This window comes from Syngnathus leptorhynchus, chromosome 6 (assembly GCF_054491065.1).
Source record: "Syngnathus leptorhynchus isolate UIUO chromosome 6, UIUO_Slep, whole genome shotgun sequence".
Lineage (NCBI taxonomy): Eukaryota > Metazoa > Chordata > Actinopteri > Syngnathiformes > Syngnathidae > Syngnathus > Syngnathus leptorhynchus.
Genome location: NC_141200.1, coordinates 7196165 through 7213411, shown reverse-complemented (window position 1 = coordinate 7213411; position 17247 = coordinate 7196165). Strand labels below are relative to the sequence as shown.

General features: G+C 40.9%; 4 protein-coding genes across 6 annotated transcripts; 1 reads left to right on the top strand and 3 right to left on the bottom strand.

The window, feature by feature from the left end:
- Nucleotides 1-1259: 1259 nt before the first annotated feature.
- LOC147055708 (snaclec botrocetin subunit beta-like) lies at nt 1260-2867 on the bottom strand. The gene is made up of 7 exons (XM_085914110.1): nt 2811-2867; nt 2593-2655; nt 2459-2486; nt 2267-2352; nt 1985-2116; nt 1424-1535; nt 1260-1350 (listed from the first exon to the last, which is right to left on the bottom strand). The coding sequence occupies exons 2-7, from the start codon at nt 2653-2655 to the stop codon at nt 1283-1285; spliced, it is 489 nt and encodes a 162-aa protein (XP_085770236.1). The 5' UTR covers nt 2811-2867; the 3' UTR covers nt 1260-1282.
- A 674-nt stretch (nt 2868-3541) lies between these two features.
- Nucleotides 3542-5313, bottom strand: tmem253 (transmembrane protein 253). Its single transcript, XM_085914100.1, has 7 exons — nt 5272-5313; nt 4933-5082; nt 4589-4699; nt 4461-4517; nt 3948-4058; nt 3727-3879; nt 3542-3657 (listed from the first exon to the last, which is right to left on the bottom strand). Exons 2-7 carry the CDS (start codon nt 5080-5082, stop codon nt 3607-3609), a joined length of 633 nt encoding a protein of 210 aa, XP_085770226.1. The 5' UTR covers nt 5272-5313; the 3' UTR covers nt 3542-3606.
- A 545-nt stretch (nt 5314-5858) lies between these two features.
- On the bottom strand, nt 5859-11039 carry pdp2 (putative pyruvate dehydrogenase phosphatase isoenzyme 2). Its single transcript, XM_085914091.1, has 8 exons — nt 10588-11039; nt 10302-10511; nt 9930-10049; nt 9241-9527; nt 8971-9076; nt 8436-8672; nt 7438-7737; nt 5859-7288 (listed from the first exon to the last, which is right to left on the bottom strand). Exons 1-8 carry the CDS (start codon nt 10660-10662, stop codon nt 7028-7030), a joined length of 1596 nt encoding a protein of 531 aa, XP_085770217.1. The 5' UTR covers nt 10663-11039; the 3' UTR covers nt 5859-7027.
- terb1 (telomere repeat binding bouquet formation protein 1) lies at nt 10681-16173 on the top strand. 3 transcript variants are annotated; one of them, XM_085914085.1, is made up of 17 exons: nt 10681-11386; nt 11455-11538; nt 11942-12052; nt 12345-12476; nt 12638-12769; nt 12855-12915; nt 13000-13097; nt 13192-13320; nt 13399-13551; nt 13625-13756; nt 13837-13962; nt 14059-14419; nt 14697-14761; nt 14839-14910; nt 14981-15232; nt 15756-15827; nt 15952-16173. In XM_085914085.1, exons 2-17 carry the CDS (start codon nt 11457-11459, stop codon nt 15957-15959), a joined length of 1986 nt encoding a protein of 661 aa, XP_085770211.1. In that variant the 5' UTR covers nt 10681-11386; nt 11455-11456; the 3' UTR covers nt 15960-16173. The 3 variants fall into 3 exon arrangements, with proteins under 3 accessions (XP_085770211.1, XP_085770212.1, XP_085770210.1); XM_085914086.1 differs by lacking the exon at nt 12638-12769; XM_085914084.1 differs by lacking the exon at nt 10681-11386 and having other exon boundaries at nt 11418-11538.
- Nucleotides 16174-17247: the final 1074 nt, after the last annotated feature.

The following is a 17247-nucleotide window of genomic DNA, read 5'->3' as shown; positions in this document are numbered from 1 at the left end:
TGCTCTAATGCAGTGGTTCGTAACCTGGGTTCGATCGAACCCTAAGGGTTCGGTGAGTTAGTCTCAGGGGTTCAGCAGAGCCTCCTCTGCAGAGGACCTAATACACCCGATTTCTCGTGTAAATTCGTGATGATGCATATCTGAACTGGCCTCGCAAAGGCAACAACAGAAGTCATGCTGATTTGCAGGTATGTAGTAATTCGTTTTATTCATTGTGTTGGTTTTGTTCTTTGAACAATGGGATGTTCAAGCACAGCTCATTTTGTGCACCATTGAAAACATTGATGTCTTGAATTTGAAAAAAAAGTTGTTTATTTCTCACCAAAGAGGGACTCGATGAATGCGCAATACCAAACTGGTGGGGTTCGGTACCTCCAACAAGGCTAAGAACCAGTGCTCTTATGGTTACCATTTTTGTCTTCCTGTTCTTAGTTGCTCCCGCCACCAGCTGGAAAGTGTTAGTCACACATGGCGTGAGAAAGTAGCCTTTAATTTTTTTTTATTTTTTATTTTTACTCATGGTTAAGTGTGTGTTTTGTGTCAGTCTGTGTGTATATGGTGAACGATGATGTCATCAGTTGCGTATTTTTCTTCTTAGTGGGAGCACAAAAAAAATGGTGTTGAATTTACTCAATGATTCATCCAGATAATTTTGTTGTGTGCAAGCACTTGACAAAATAAAATTTAATTCTAACATAATATCACAAAATAGAAAGTAAAAGAAAGATTATACTCTAGTACACAGATGTCAAACTCAAGACCCGGGGGCCAGATACGGCCTGCCACATCATTTTATGTGGCCCGCGAAGACAAATTGTGCATCAAATTCGTGTCACTACTTTTAATAATATCTTTTTTTTTTTTTTTATATTTGACCAGTTTTTACTTGTCTGATTTGAAAACGAGTTATTTGTCAGTTTGTTTTGTAGCTTTTACTGTATATAATATGAGGTGCTCATACATTTATTTGGGTTGACAGTCATAATGGCCCTCCGAAAGAAGCTATGAGTACAATGCGGCCCGCGAAAAAAACGAGTTCGACACCCCTGCTCTAGTACATATACATATACGTCGTACTGCAATGAGCGTTTACGCTTCGGTTGTAATGGCGCCATCTGTTGGTCTTATTGCAAATCACAGCGGGAGAGATTAGATGAACAGATTTACAATTTTAAGTATGAAAGGCAACATTTATCGTAAACATTTAACTTGAATAAGTAGAAGAGTAGAGGCCGAGATGATAGTGTTCAGTTTGTCATGTCATGTTTTATTCCATAGACATTTAATGTGTCGGTCTGATGCAAACGTATGGCTCCACATCCGTGCAGTCCGCAGTTTTCCAAAGTACATCTGAAATAAATAAATAAATATCTAAGGATAGCAATATTATGTTCTTGGCAAACTGATCACCGAGTTTACTTACCATCCTCATCAAGCACTACGCAGTCACCAGTGTCGGAGTCTGGCTCACCATTTTTAGTGTCAAAGTTAAGGAAAGTATTGTTTGATTTATCAGTCCATACGTAGGTATCAGCCTAGAAAACAAGTCACATAAGTATGATATGAATGAGTTAAGCCTCCAGATAACGACCGATTGGAATTGAATGTGTTGTTGGTTGGTCGCCATGTAGATGATGTTCTTTGAATCCGACAATATTATGAGTCAACTTGGAGTTTGGGTTTGCAGGTGACTGGAGTGTTAAAAAGTCTGTATAAGTTACTTGAAAGTGGATTTATTCACAAAGTTGAACTGGAGTGCTCATTCCGCTTGTGTGACGTGTAACGTCAACCTCGATGGACGTGTTCTACTAGTTAAAAATATCCCAACCTTGCAATGCGGATGAGGCACACCTCGACAACTCTTTCGTTCAACATGGTGACAAAATTTATTCTGGAGAACACCTTCCATTTCTATGTGGCAAAAATGCCACTGCCAAACATAAGTGCTGGGATACAATCAGAAATGTACTGATGAATATTTTACCGTCGCTGTATCACTGAGTCCGATCCAGAATACGTCAGCATTACCACCCGCTATGGCCAGTTCCTGAATGAATGCATTTTCCACTAAATTCTGGATGGAAACCAAATTCCCACCGAGAATGTTGCAGACGTTCTGATACAAAAAGAGAAAAACATTTGATTTCACTTATTTAGATCCGCCAGCTACACAGATTTGACTCCCAGCCAAAATGTTGAATTAACAGGCAAGAGGACTTCTCTGAAAACTGGTTGGGAACAACAGTACAAGGATGTCTTTCCATACCTCTGCATCGTCAAAAGTCCTTCCTTCATCTTGGTAGATGTAACAGTTACAGTTCAACTGACTCCAGCCTGGCGGACAATTATTTACTGCGACACAATTGTCAATTCAGGAAGAAAAGAAAAAAAAATGTCAGTCAAATCAGATGTAACAAAACTAAGAAATTGTTCATTGAGTTATACTGTAACTACTAACTTCGCTTATGGAGTAGAACGAAAGACGACTGTAAAAAAATAAGAAGCGCATTTTTAGAATTAAACTGCGGAACAATGACGACAGAAATACATCATCGTGTTTATTTTCAGTCAGCGTGTTGGATAAGGACTTACGCCTCCAGTCAGCAGTCCGCAGATCACACAAAGGAGGCTCAAGGTGCCAAGAGAAAAGGCCATCTGTGCAATGAAAGAAAAACACGTCATGTTTCTAAGCATAAAATATCAGTGTTACATTTCAATCTTATCATGGGGGGGGGGGAATTACAGTGGGAAAAAAAGACCCCACATGGAATTGAGTTTCAAAATCAGGATGGAAAATTGTGCGAAGTTACCTTTGCAGTCAAGATGCGTCTGATTGAGAAAGACAACGAGGGGCATCATAGACATTCGCTTGACAGAATTGGAATGTTGAATGTGGAGGTTGTCAAAGTCACATGACACAAGAGAAGTATCATTTGTTGACGAACTATACTTTCCATCGCTGCTGTTATTTCTTTGCAATACAGGTTTTGGACTAAAGTGAGTCACTGCAGTTTTGGCCACTTTAATGTTACATTTATGGCATATAGCAAAATTGTTAAAAAAAACAACGACAACAGTATACTGTTCATTTTACTCGAACCATATTTAATTTGCATCTAACCATGCAGGAGACGTATGGTAGCTACTAATTGTTCAGTAACTATGGAACTCTAAAGTATGTATTCAGACTGGTTTATCAAGAAGATGTCAACATTTGTTTTTCGAGTATGGCTGTATGCAGCATTAAGGAGATTTGCAAGCAGCTAAAAAGTTGACCAAAAATCAAACAAAAAACAAGGATACAACAGTTTGCCCTACAGTTGTTGTGTTTGGTGTATATTGGTGGAATCTAAGAGAAAAAAACAATTCGGATGAATCCATTTTTTTTTGCTGTTTTTTTTTTGTTTTTTTTTAATCAAAACATTAGTCCTTTTCTTTTTTTTTTTTTTACAATGATGCACAGGTTGTTAAATTCTTTATATTCTACTTAATTATGATATTACTGTATTATGTGCACAATGTTAGAAAGTGACTTATGGAAAAAGACAAAATGTGCAAAGACAATAACTTGAGATAAGATGGACGCTCGGACGGACAGGCCGACCATCACACTGAGTCCACGTGCTCCAGTAAAGGCCCAGTGTCTCCATCTGGTTCCTGTTGTATAGACAACGATGAGTCATAATTTGCTTCTTGGACCAGAAGTGACACAAGGAAGCAGGTCACCTGTGAGACACGGTCATACCCACGAACACGGGTTGTCGTACTCCCGTAGCGCCGGAGGCCTCTCCACGACAACAAGACGATATAGAGGGACAGTATCAGACACAGCAAAGTGAACGCTACTGCACTGCCCTTAGCCAGGTATGAGCCGACAAGCTGAGAAGAGGAAGTAGTGACCAGTACGTTAACTTTTACAATACAGCACAGTCATATAAGGGACTCACTTGTTTTCTCGTATTGACCGTAGGTGGCCGCTGAGACGAGATGCAGTAAGCTAACAGAAGGGTAGAACCAATCAGCAAGCAGAGGAGGTGAACACTCAAAAGGATAATGATCTGTGTAGAGCAAGGTTATTATAGTTCAGGAAAACTCATATTGAAAAAAAACATTTTGGGTGATGCAAATGTCACATGACCAGCATCAAAAACCAGGTGATTGGTTGGGACATGAGCACTTAGCACGAGATGTCATTTTCAGTCGACAGCAAGTGGCAAAATGTGTTTTTAAACATGTTAAATAGACATGATAATTAATAATGAACTTATCAAATTGATTCGAGACACAATATTAAACCTTTTCCTGTTGAAAATGGCTAAAGTGCACTACTTCTTTAATATTTCAATTCATATAATTAATGAGTAAATTGAGTTATGATCTTGGAACAAATTAAACACGTGAATCAACGCAGGGTTGTTTAGAATATGATAGAGGTCGTATTGTTTTAATCAAACGCTTGCCTTGAGTTTATTGGCCTTCCTCTGAACTTCTATTGCCACACATCCAGCAGCCATGAACTGTAACAACAGCAACAAACTTGATTGTTCATGTGTGTCAAACGGTTAAGCATGATCTGACGCTGACTCACGAGGATGCTGGACCACACCGGCATCGTCATGGCAACGGAGCAGTCGTAGCTCACGCACGCATGGCACGTGGCGGTCAACACGCAGACAGCGCCGCTCAAGAACTGCACCACCTATGTGCAAACACTCCATCAATGGAGAGACTGAACGAAACGTTGCATTTTGGAAATCTGCCTGAGATGTGGCCTACTGCTTGTTTTACATGATCACGTGATGAAAAGTAAATTCATAAAAGCGGTGTGCATAACAGTCACTCAGTACGACGAGAACGAGAAATACTATTTTTCTTTAATCGTATCATCGTATTTGTTTTGATTTGTTGGACCACAAATCAGGATCGACTCACCCCGCTGACCAGCAGCCTGGTGTTGACCACAGAAGAGAACCAACGATGAATCCTGGCGTGGTGCAGGTTCTGCTGCTCAGTGAGCCTCGTCTGTGGGTGCTCTTTGAAGTACACTTGGTACAGACCCTCTTGGAACATGTTCTCACTCATCTGCTATGCAGACCAGAAACATCATGAACATGTCTGCAGCATGGTAAGCTTTTGAACATAACTTCCAAGTGGCAGAAGCTCAAGCACTGAAACGTTTTTGTCATTGTTTTCAGTTCAGGTCAGCCGCAGCCACTCACGATTTGCCATCCGAAAGTAATTTAAAAAAAATTCATTCTGCTGAATGCATACCTTCAATAAGAAATGTGAAGACTCACTCGGTTGCTTCTCAAGACTGCGAAGCAGGCTCAAGTTCAAAGTTCACTTTTCATCAGGTTAAGGTAAGCAAGGTTAAAGTCCATCAAATAGGAAATGATTCCACTGTTTTTTTTTTTTTACTTTCATTTCATATTCTGTCTTTTTAAAGGCAAAACCTCAGTAGCCTGGAAAGGTATGCCTGATATTTTTTAGTAATGTGACTTTTTTTTTATTGTGACTTATTTTAGATGGTTAATGTCCTTAGATGTTTTAGCTTGTTTTATGAGGCTTGAGCTTAGAAAGAGCTTTTGCTTTCTGTATTGTTTGCCATAAGTGTTGACATTTCTGCAAACACAGTTTCCTCTCTGGGGTTTTTCCTACTGAGTAGTTTTGCTTTTTATTTTCATCGTGATAACCTCTTTATATTTGAGCGACATCACTACTTCACAAAATGTGACAATCCCTCTCATGGTAGCTTTGCACGGACATCGTTCTTTCACAGACTTCTGCTTCGGAGGGAGTCTAAAGAAATTAAAAGTGACCACATTTTTAAGAAACTGTCAACAGACACAACACATCGTTTACATCTTTTATTCTTCCCTTCATTGACTGTAAAGTCAAATTATACAGTGACACAGAGGAGAGTATATTTAAATTCAAGAGTGTAAAACATGGATTGTCGACTAAGTCACAGTTTTGCCGTCATAAAAATGAGCTTCACGCTCGAAGAAAAACAGGCAATCAAAACTATCATTGTGCGCATAACGTGACAGGCTGCAAATAAAAAAGCCACATATAGCTACAGTAGAAAAAAATCATTTAATGTCCATCTGTAAAATGTAATCTGGCCACTTCTTCACATTATATGAGCTTGACCTGATATGATACATTCTGAAGCCTGAAAAGTATCAATACCAGTGGCAGTAGCAGCTTGTGCATTTGGTCCCAGGGTCTTCAATATTAAATGCATGAATGAAATCAATATGAACATATTTTTGCTTGATCACATATATACATTTAAACATTAAGATCTGGCATTGTGTCTCAACGTATTTGTACACTCAATCCCATTAACTCAAACCTTTCTGGCAATTTAAAGCGTAAACAAGTGAGCCACGTGAAACGACTTAATCACATTGGCTATCCTTTGATTTTGATTGTCTGTTGAATATTTTCAGCCCTAATAGAGTGTGTCAAAGAAACACAACCCTGTTATTCATATATAATCAGAAAATTACATACTGTATCTATCTTTGTTTTTATGATGTGGCTAAGTTTGTGCTTGACTAGTAGGCAGATCAGCCAGCACTTCATCTTGAGCAAAACATTAGCAGCAATTTGTACAGTCACAATACAATTAAAATTGTAGTAAAATAAATGGAACTTTAATTGAAAAGGATTTCTTCAAAAATACTTTTAAATGTGTTTCTGCGGCCTACGTATCAAATATCTTATTTAAAAAAATGCACTGTTGATGGTTGAGCTAGTTACATTTTCTTGAGGAAGAAAAATATTGAATGAATGGTCTTTTTAAATTTATATATATTTTTAAATAATAACTTTATAGAAATGCTGTTTTAATTGTTTTTTGCCAACTCTTGAATGACCCGGAGGCTGAAATCTGATTGGACCAAAAAACATCTCATCTAATAAGGAAAGATGCGCTCCAAAATGAAGACAAATTAATACAATTTGATAGAACCAGTCTTAGAATTCAAGTGTCCTCCTGTTGAAAACATCACGCCACCCATCAATCAATTTGCGTGTTCAGATACACCACGATGGCCGTAATGTCGTCGCGGTACATGCGAGCCAGGTCTTGCGGCAGGGCCAGTATGGACGCCAGCCTCTCGTGGCACAGCTCGCCGTACTCACCGGTGCCCAGGGCGTGCCGGATGAGGTGCGTGGCGGCGTTAGCGTCAGAGGCGGGTGAGGCGCGGGCCTGGCGCTTGAGAAGGAGTTGATGCAGCTGGCCCAACTTCAGCTGACGTTCCGACTGAGAGATGGGAGACTGGGGGATGACATTTAGGGAGTTTTGTGTTTTGTTGTTCATCACTGATTAATATGCTTGATTTTAGAACATTCAAATCTTTTTGGGTTGTTTATATCGGCGGCTGGAAAAGGCTTGTCATAAGAAATTCATCTTGTGAGCATGCACACCTGCAGGTGAAGGCCGCTCAGGTGCTCGCCAACCAGCCGCACGGCATCCTGGCTCCTCAGCTCGTCCCACAGGCCATCGGTGGCCAGGATCAGGAAGCGGTCCTGTGGCCTCACTTTGTGGTACGTCACCTCCGGAGTCGCGTCGAGGTACGGTGGCGTCAGGTAGTTGGGCAGCGTGTAGTGGTAGAGGTTGAGCGAGTCGGGGTGGACGTCGGACTCCAGGCTAGCTAGGATGCTCCGTTGCAACTCGTGGCTCCACTTGAACCTCACATCCCCAAATGCTCGCGAGGGCATCAAAACCTGATGATGCAACCCCCCACCAAAAAAGAGGCAATTTTACTCAAAGCTGGATGATATGACGTTAAAATGGTGTGCCAAATTTTTTTTATTCAGAAAAATCAGATTACCGGTTTTAGTTATTTTTCTCCTTCACTTCAAACAAGCTTTTCCTTTTCTGCTCTTAGGTTTGATACCATAGGGAAGAAAATCTCTTCAAAAATCTTTCTGACTTAGAAGCACACATCACTCAGAGGGAAAAAGTTTTAAACCGATTAAAGACTGCTTTTGAAATGGAAAAAATGGACATCATATCTGCTTTCCACCATGCTATGTTCAAGAATGTGAAACCATAAAAAAATGCAAAATAGCAATGGCACAAATGATGGACAAAGTAAACTTTACCCAATTGCCAACTTGGCAACACTGACTATGCTTTGGTAAAATAACTGTGCTCAAAATAATAGTAGTACATTAATGTATGCAAAGCTCAAAATATTTATACTGTACTCTTGTTTTCCATTTCTCAATGAAGAAAACGGCTATTGGGTTACTCAAACCGATGGCAGTTTTTTAAGCACAAGCAACTCTGGAAGTACCCCCCTCCCAAAAAAAAAAACCAAACAAAAAAAAAAAAACACTTTTTAAAGAAAACGTTTAATTCAAGCCAATTAATCCCCCGTCCTGATTTGCCTCATTGGTGTGCTCGGAACATCACTCACCCCTAAAATTCTGTCATCCGTGACCACAGTCTCCCTTTCTGAGGGTGGGTGTTGGGCCCTGATGCGCTCTAGCTCAGCCTGGTTCTGGCAATTGTGGTCCTGAGAAAGAGGCACAGCGCTCCATGTGCCGTCAGCTTCCTGAACGCCCAACACTGCTCTGCAGTCGCCAGCGTTTGCCACATGGATGCCCTTCGGGCCGACGTGAGCAACACATGCTGTAGACCCGGCGAAGGCAACCTGGAAGCAATCATGCATTAGCCCAGCACAATGGTGTCACATTCATTTTTACAGTGCGTAGACTTAATTAGGTTTTCTGTTATGATGTGTTCAAAAATCATGAGATATATGTGAAAAATGATCAATTTAAGGGGGAAAAAAAAAAACAGCAAAATGAATGCAACCAGATTTACAAGTCTTGAAAATGTAAATACCAGAAGGTATTTAAATAAAGAGTGGCGCAGGCTGCCCACTATGTCAGCCATGGGCCATACTGTGAATAAAAATATGTAAAAATGTAAAAATATTAGGACTCTACCTGGATGGCAGTGCTTTTCATCAAGTCATTGGACAGAGGAACTTGAGCCTCTAAGGAGATGTCGGCATCCAGACGCTTGAAGGCATAATGCATTGCATCTGAAGGGCTGGGGGCAAAAAAGACAATACCTCCTGTCTGGATGTCATGTCTGTATCTACTGTATCTCTCTCTCTCTCTCTCTCTCTCTCTCTCTCTCTCTCTCTCTCTCATCTATCAATCAATTAACGTTTGTCATCTAGTATTTGTGTTTAGGAGACATTGAGCACATACCACATGCCTTCCTCATGTTCGTGGCTGTCCAGAAGCTCCTGCCAGAAGACTCGGAGGTGGTGGACGTAGAGTGAAGCCGAGTCACGGTAATTAAAGTCGGTGTGGTGCTTATACCAGCGCAAGACGGGCGAGACGGGTCTGCCGCGTTCCATGCACGTCTCCAGCTCCTCCAGACTGCCCCTGGGCATCATGGCGATGGTGATGTAGTACAGAAGGCGCTCACTGACCGCCTGCGCGCAAGCCCAGCCACCATGGCCATCGAAGATGCCAAAGAGTGTGCCCTTTGCCTAGGGAGAGGCATTCCCTCCTTACAACTTAAGCGAGGTGCACACATGAAGACAATCTAGACAAAGCTCAGCTATTTCCCTCCGTTTGGATCAAAATTAGCAATGACTCTTAAATTGCTATGGGATTAGCCCAAGTGAAAATCCTGTAGTTGGGTGTGTTATTTTTTCCCCACCTCTCGAAACGAAAAAGGTCAGTCAGACAATTGTAAAGTTTAAACCTGCTTAATGTTTTTGATAGCAAACCCTTACATGTTGGATCAACACAGAGTTAATTAACCCTTAGACATGGTATGAATATCCTGACGTGTCAAACTACAAACTCTAGGCAAGTCGCATTGTTGGAGAGGTGCCCATCATTAATATAAGACAACAGGACTTCAAAGTGACACGGAAATAAAATACCTGCAAACAGGTGGCTGCGCTGCGGCGGTCTTCATTGGGCGTGTTGGCGGCTAAATAGTTGCTCTCGAACTTTCGCACAAGGCTGGGCCCTCGAACATCAAACTCTGGGACAATCACACTCTGTAACACAGGTGGAAAAAGCTGCAATGGAAATTCAGCAATTCACAGTACTTTTTCCTCAACATTTTCAAATGCATCGAAACAGTCTCTGTTAACAGATTCATGTCAAGTAAAATAAATATTTGTATTTTAAAACAAGCTTTTTAGGCGACAAAACGATGTCATGTCAATTAGACAAATCAGTAAGTAGAGCAGTATTTGGGAGTCAAGGTGACAGCAGAGTTGACACCCCCAATGTATCTACAGTGTTACCTGCTCATTTGCTCGAAGTATACTGTCGATCTGGATTCGACTGAGCTGAAAGTCAAAATCCTGATGTGTTGACAGTTGACGTCCACTTTGAGGAGTCAACGGAACACATGTGCACAACTTGTGCTCACTTCTTCTGAACGACAGATTCCAGCAGGACGAAAGGTGACGATGCTGGTGTGCTTGCTTGGGGAACACTGCGGGAGGGCGATACTGAGGAGACACACACCAAAACATCCCTCGTTAAAATGAACAATTGAGTATTAAGTCAAAAAGACGAAATAAGAACCTGTAGTGCATTTGGGATGTCGCTGCCTCTTCTTGACGCTCGTTCAATGATGCTGGCGTACGAACGCCTGAACATTTCTTATAACGTTAAAGCAATTGTTAACTTAACCACTAGTTTGTCTGCGTAGAGATAGCAAAAGGGGAACGTTAGGTACGCGCAACGAAATTAGCCGAAAGGTGAAATCATGTTTGTTTTGTTATCTATATAGGTCACACGGGCTAACGTTAGCGTCGCGTGCTAGTTCAGCGTAATCACGACTTTTGTATGATTTAAATCTCAAACCAGAGCGTCATTATATGAATTATGAACAACGGCGCAAATAAATAAGTTGTCACGTATTAAAACACACACACGGGGGTTAAGTAAAGTCGTGAACAGAGGGATGCCGAGAACGGCTAAGGCACTGGACTATGACGTAAAATGTCGTCACAGGTGACGTATTTCCGGGCGGAAATTGGTGAATTTTGTAATATGAAGAAATACTTCAAATACTAAATATGTACAACTGAACTGACTGTAAGAAAATAGCACAATTAACAAGTGGATGATTGGGTGATCACCGTGGATTAAATGAAGATAAATAAATAAATAAAAAATAATAAAGTCCTCGGACGCCATTTTTAAATGTATTTGCGTGTGTGCAGCTAGGTGAAGGAAGTGGAGTCCCAAATCATTAGTTTAACGTTAATTACTCCCCCACAAAAAAACAAAACTTATACAGTCGAGGTAAACATTTTGATTCAATTTCTAGTCCATATCACACACACACAAGTAACGTATACCTTTGAATTAGACTAAGGTAGGTAAATGTGAGCATTTGTGATGTTGTGATGGTAAATATATTCATTTACTTCATGTATTGGCAAGTCATGCATCACTTGGGAGTTGAAACCACAGAAACAGCTCAGAAGAACACAGATGATGCAGTGATTTACACCAGCAGCCGCAACTGTGAGTCAGACGTATACACAGTAGTCCCTCGTTTATCGCGGATAATTGGTTTCAAAAACCACCCGCGATAAGTGAAATCCACAAATTGTGCCTCACGAGTATTTCACTGCACCTCTGACTGTGCCGCTATGGCTTGACCCGGCTTTGTAGTGTCTTTTTGTTCTGAAACCATCACACAATGCACTGTGAAAAAAAAAAATCCGTGAAGCAGCAAGGCTGTGAAAACTGTGTTATAGCGAGGGATTACTGTAATCTTTCTGTCTGTCACTCTGACCCTGCCATGGATAAACATATATATGTGTATACTTTGGACATGGTCAGCACACTGATGATCCCTCAGGGCGCAATTAGGTTGGGAATCATTAACAGAGGCTGCTATGTTGTTTCGTGGTTGTGATGTCAGCTACCAAGACAGATCTCCGTTTGCTGCTGGAATGTGTCAAATTCCAGATGGACTGTCCAGAACAGCAAAAGAAAGCCCTTGTCACGATCAACTCCATATGTGAGAAAAAAGGTAACAATTAACCGTCATGTGATAATTTACAAATACTTTTCCCTGCTTTTGAGGTGTGGCAATAAATAATTCTTGGTGAAACCTGACAAATCATGAAAGATACAAAAGTCCTGCTCTTATTTGTTGTTTTATTGGTTTAGTTGTTTTTATCTTCTATAATGTGGGTTGGTTTATATGATTTATGTTTAAATGACTAGTGCATCCTTTGGTCATTCCCGTTGTTAAAAAAAAAAACTCCTGCTGCCACATTTTTTCTTAGTTAGTGTTACATATTGAGCATGTATGATTTCAGAGCACAATGTGGACTTGCTGAGAGAAATGGGAGGAGTGATGTTTGTGTGCAATCTCTTCAAATCCGATGTGGTTCATCCGAATGTAAAGCAGACTGCGCTCTTTACACTCGGCACATTAGCAGAAGCCAATGGTACGTACTGAGTGCTGAATGACAAATCATTTACAGTAGCATTATTTTTGATGAGGCGGTGTTGTATGAAGATGCTCACTGCATCCACTAAGATGAAACAACAGAAATACGATTGAACAACCTACAGTAGAAATCCCATTCATGTGTTTCGCCCCTTGAAGTGTACTGCAAGAATAATCTGTGCCAAAGGGAGATGTTTCTGGACCTCTGCGCATATATGAAAGAAAAAAATACCTCACTCAAGCAGAAGAGTGTCTCAGTCTATTTACTGTCCGTGTTGGTAGCCAACAACAGTAAGACCAAAGCTGCTCACACAATTTAGAAAAAAGGAAATACATGAATGTCGACTAAACCTCATCAAAACTATTCTATTTCCAGAGGCAGGGCAGACTTTAGCCCAGACCACTGGCTGCATAGACATTCTGCTGAACCTCTTCAGGTCGGTGCAAATGAATCAGTGTTGTACCTGCACACAAATCAAGCAAATCTTTTTATGTCAATGTTTGTGTGTGTATCACTTTAGGAACATGTTCCCTGAATCTACCGCAGACTCTGCTCACGTTTGTCTATGGGCATCAGTGTCAAATGCTCTCTGTGGGTGCGTCAATAACCCTCAGAATGGTATGCAATTAAATATTTAATTGCTAATTATCGCCATTACGAATTGTTGCCATGACGTTGGATTGAAGAGTTCTGCTAACTTTTTGTTTTCCAGAAGAGGCTCAGCAAGTCTGTGTGTCATCCTTTCCCCAAATAAAAATGTGGCTTCAGCAGATTTCTTTGCCTTGCTTCGAGGTGTTTCGATACCTTTGCTTCTTCATAGCGATGACAGTTTCCAACAACGGTAAATCACGTCAACATTCTAAGCTGTCAAATTAAAACCCCGTATGTGATTCAACATGTACGCGTTTTATGTTTGCAGAACGCGTTCAAAGGAACTTTGCCGCCACCGGGCTCTTAGAAACCCTTATTTGCATGCTGGTCCGTCTGGCGTCTGAATCTGACACAAACCCGTCGTCTCTTCAGCTTATAATAATCATAATCAAGACTCTGTCTGCTTGTATCGCTAACAACGGTGAGGATGAACCTACCGAATAACATTTTGCCATTGATAATAACATTTCATTTGCTTCTTATTTCCCATACAGCAAACCTGGCTGCAGGTTTGGCCCGCTATAGTGTCGTGGATCATCTTGTTACGCTGCTGACTTGCCTACACCTCAACTGTGAGGACAGACTGGCAGTGCTCATATTGCTGGGCCATTTCACTGAAGCCTCTGGTGAGAACTTAAGTGGACGTGGAGACAATGGAGTTTGGTAAAACACGATGGAGTAACCTGTTTTCTTCGCATGTCTACAGAGGAACACCAGTCCCAATTGGTGCAGTGTGGAGGCCTTCCGCTCATCATCACGCTGCTCGCTGAAGATGCAGACAAGGAGGTCAGGAAGTTTGCAACGTTCATACTACAGACCTGCAAACAGGCTAGTAAGTCCTATGGCATGAAAACACAGCTTCATCAAACGAGATCTGAACAAAATAATTGGTTGTTGATTGGTGGAATCTGTTTGTCTGTCTATGAAGTTACATCATTGGGAATCCCTGGTCCAAAGCAAGAGGAAGATGAGAAGCTTGACACAGAAGCCGCTGAAGAGTCTGGTCCACTTACTTTTCCTGCAACCTCACAGCTGTTGCCAGAAGGTTGCCAGTCACTCAACCCCAAGACTCTTAGTGTCCTTAAAATGCTGGATTCCTCCAAGGTAGCCAACACGACAGAGAAAAAAGAAGCAGGAGGCGTCAAGAGTGCAAAACCATGTGCCGGGAAAGATATGGCTGAAAGCAGCAGGCCAAATGTGTCATGTTCATTGTGTAACGGTACTGGATTCCTCAACCAGTCCCAAGGACAGCGGCGAGAGGATGGCCGAGATACACAAACAAAAGACAGGTGGGGGATGTCTTGCATTTGACAGGGACTCCTCTGATCATGACAAAATTCCAAATGTGCGTGTCTGAATCCGCTGCACACTGTCATAATGACTGATACCGTAGTGATGTGATATTTTTATGAAAACATAATAAGATATGTCGTGTAAATGGAATTCTAAATCGATGAGTCCTTGTAATTCACACCTCAATTAGATATACTTGCACAATTCAGGTATATCCAATACAAAATGAAGAATTCTCATTTTCTCTTATTCAATGTCTTTGTTTTTTATAAGGCCGCCATTGAACTCTCCAGAACAAGATCAAGTACCCAGAGTTATGAAATTCAGCGATGTAAAAAGTAAGCCACAGAATTAAATACATATGTCTCAAGTATATACACCATTTTTCATGTTTTTAAAATGTTGCGTTGTTCAGAGTTGCAGGACAGCGACATATTTAAGGAGAGAAAGCAAGAGGAAGAATCCCGCAACAATGAAAGATGCGCAGGTAAGAGAACAAACAAAACCATTGATGTGTTGTCGTCATAATAAACGAGATCATACTTTCCCTCCCTCAGTTTGCGTAATACCTTTCGAGAGAGTGACCAGTCGCACTTTTGCGTATGTCCTGGAATCCTGTCATCAGATGTGCGAAATCCACAAGGTCCTCCTCGAGGCGACAGAGCGCTTCAAAGCTCCCCACCGCCGCTCTCTGTTGAAAGGAGAGAACGTAGTGGTAAACCCGACCAACATGGAACCTGAGAGGGACCTGATGAGAACGCCGCAGAGAACCCTCGCAGGACCCAGGATTCCGTGTTTGAATTTAAAAAGTAAGTCTTTCCTCAACTCCTCGGGTGTGCAAAACTGCCCCTTTTTTAAAAATGAAATGTGTGCAGTGTTTACTTGAGGTTTGTTGATGTGACATGCTCACTAATGGGACCTTGGCATGGAGTTGAAAGTGGAACAAACCACTTCTTGCTACTGAAACAAAACCCTCTATATTCATCGTTACCATTTTAGTTGTTAAATATTTTCTTTGTGTATTTGTGTAACTCGAAAACAAATCCAATTTATTGGAATAGGAGTTGTCTGGTAATCCCCGCCCACCTTTTTTTTCTTTTCTTCTAAATGGCGTTGCAGCCTGTGTCAAACATTTCATTGGGATAACATGTATGTTATTAGAATGTCCATAAAAGCCCACGACATAATCATAAGAACAACATGCAAACGCCGCAAAGTTAAGATGCAAAGCCAAAATATCACAACTAAGGCAAATGTGGTAACCGCTTTCAGTTTTGTCATGCTATTTTTTCTTTTATCATTTATCAACATCCAAATTATTCCTCCATCCAGATGTCATCCTGACTCCCATCCATAAAGGAGCACAGCAAAAACTCCCTAAACAGATTATAAAGTTGCACAATGGTAAGTGTCAGTTTTGTTTTCTCTCTATTTGACATCTAATCGTGCCACGTGAGACAAAGAAGTGAGAATTGTGTCACTTCAGTGTTAGAAAACAAGTTTGAGACTGTCCTATATCTCCCTTCAGACAAGTGAAGCCACAGGATGCTGCTGACTGTGAGAGCTCCTTGACCAAATATCTCGACCCTTTCATCACTTTCGACCTATACTGTTTTGCTACACAACCTTCAACACTGCAGTTTAAATGTGCTCTTGTATGCTGAGTTATTCGACAGCTCCTACAAACTAGTTCAGATCAACCCTTAAGCATGTGTTATCATTGTTAATGATGTATTTGTTAGTATTTATTAATTAAAATGGTATATGTTTAAGCATTGTCTCTGACTTGCCGTGTCTGGTTCCATCATGTAACACAAAGTTTTGATTGTCGCTGTCAGCTCGCTACTCATTTAAGTATATTCTTAGTGTTGGCTCCAGGTACTGCGGTTTCTCATTCTAACAGACTTTGGACTTTTTGCGCAACCACCTGTAACATTAAGGTAAGTTTATACATACGTTTTTCGGTTAAGGTCTGATGAGACAAGTCTTAAGTCAAAACAACATTCAATTGCTGAATCAGAGAGAGAGAAACACTCCGAGCAATTGTCGTGTCGTTTTCCGTTTGACTTGCTGCAACAGAATATATGAAGGAAGGTTATTTAATTCAAACCTTCCTGCAGCAGGCTCTGAATAAAGATAGTTCACTCAGCCCTTTTTACACAAGTGGAACAATTTTAAGAAGGGGTCATCTGGATGACGAAGCTGCAATCGATGCAGATTAGGCAATTTAAATGACATGAATGAAATACAAATACAGTACGTACATACATACATACATACATACATACATACATACATCCATCCATACATACATACATAAATAATTCTTCTGCGCTCAGTGACTGTTGTGCTTTCAATTGCTTTATGTTTCAAGCTTTTACGAGCTTTCCGATTGTCTCACTAAAGGTGAATAATACTATATAATGTTGCATACCGACTTAGTATGGAACGAGCATGCTTCCTTAGGGCGTAACCTCATCTGTGTTGAAGTTAATTTGGCAATATGGATGACAAACCCAGCATATAGGAGGGATTCTTGTCACCGTTCTCAGTGTAAGGCATCAAGACTGCAAAGGTAAATTCACATTGGTTAAGTCCAATCACCTTCACCTTGCCTCATAAAAGTGTAGCATGATACTAGTCAGTACTAGTCAATCTGTCAGCGTACAAATTGTTTTGACATTTGTTCTACTCTTCATTGAAAACTCTGAGTCCATGAATGCAACTGGAAACATTCACAATCATTATTATGGTGAAGACATACGGATTAGTCAGAGGAGCCACTTCAACCCGCTTCTAGCTAATGTTAGTTGGATTCGCAAGA

Bases quoted from the DNA above. Each gene is read 5' to 3' on its own strand.
- LOC147055708 (XM_085914110.1), bottom strand. From the start codon at position 2,655: ATGGCCTTTTCTCTTGGCACCTTGAGCCTCCTTTGTGTGATCTGCGGA. The intron at 2,487-2,592 runs GTAAGTCCTTAT...ATTTTTTTACAG, and splicing joins GCGGACTGCTGACTGGAGGC to TCGTCTTTCGTTCTACTCCA. The intron at 2,117-2,266 runs GTATGGAAAGAC...TTTTTGTATCAG, and splicing joins GGACTTTTGACGATGCAGAG to AACGTCTGCAACATTCTCGG.
- tmem253 (XM_085914100.1), bottom strand. From the start codon at position 5,082: ATGAGTGAGAACATGTTCCAAGAGGGTCTGTACCAAGTGTACTTCAAA. The intron at 4,700-4,932 runs GTGAGTCGATCC...GTTTGCACATAG, and splicing joins CCAGGCTGCTGGTCAGCGGG to GTGGTGCAGTTCTTGAGCGG. The intron at 3,658-3,726 runs GTGACCTGCTTC...TCTATACAACAG, and splicing joins GGTATGACCGTGTCTCACAG to GAACCAGATGGAGACACTGG.
- pdp2 (XM_085914091.1), bottom strand. From the start codon at position 10,662: ATGTTCAGGCGTTCGTACGCCAGCATCATTGAACGAGCGTCAAGAAGA. The intron at 9,528-9,929 runs GTATTTTATTTC...GCCTCTCCCTAG, and splicing joins GCGCAGCCACCTGTTTGCAG to GCAAAGGGCACACTCTTTGG. The intron at 7,738-8,435 runs GTGAGTGATGTT...TTGCATCATCAG, and splicing joins CGGATGACAGAATTTTAGGG to GTTTTGATGCCCTCGCGAGC.
- terb1 (XM_085914084.1), top strand. From the start codon at position 11,418: ATGGTAAATATATTCATTTACTTCATGTATTGGCAAGTCATGCATCAC. The intron at 11,539-11,941 runs GTGAGTCAGACG...TTGTGATGTCAG, and splicing joins TTACACCAGCAGCCGCAACT to CTACCAAGACAGATCTCCGT. The intron at 13,552-13,624 runs GTGAGGATGAAC...TTTCCCATACAG, and splicing joins TGCTTGTATCGCTAACAACG to CAAACCTGGCTGCAGGTTTG.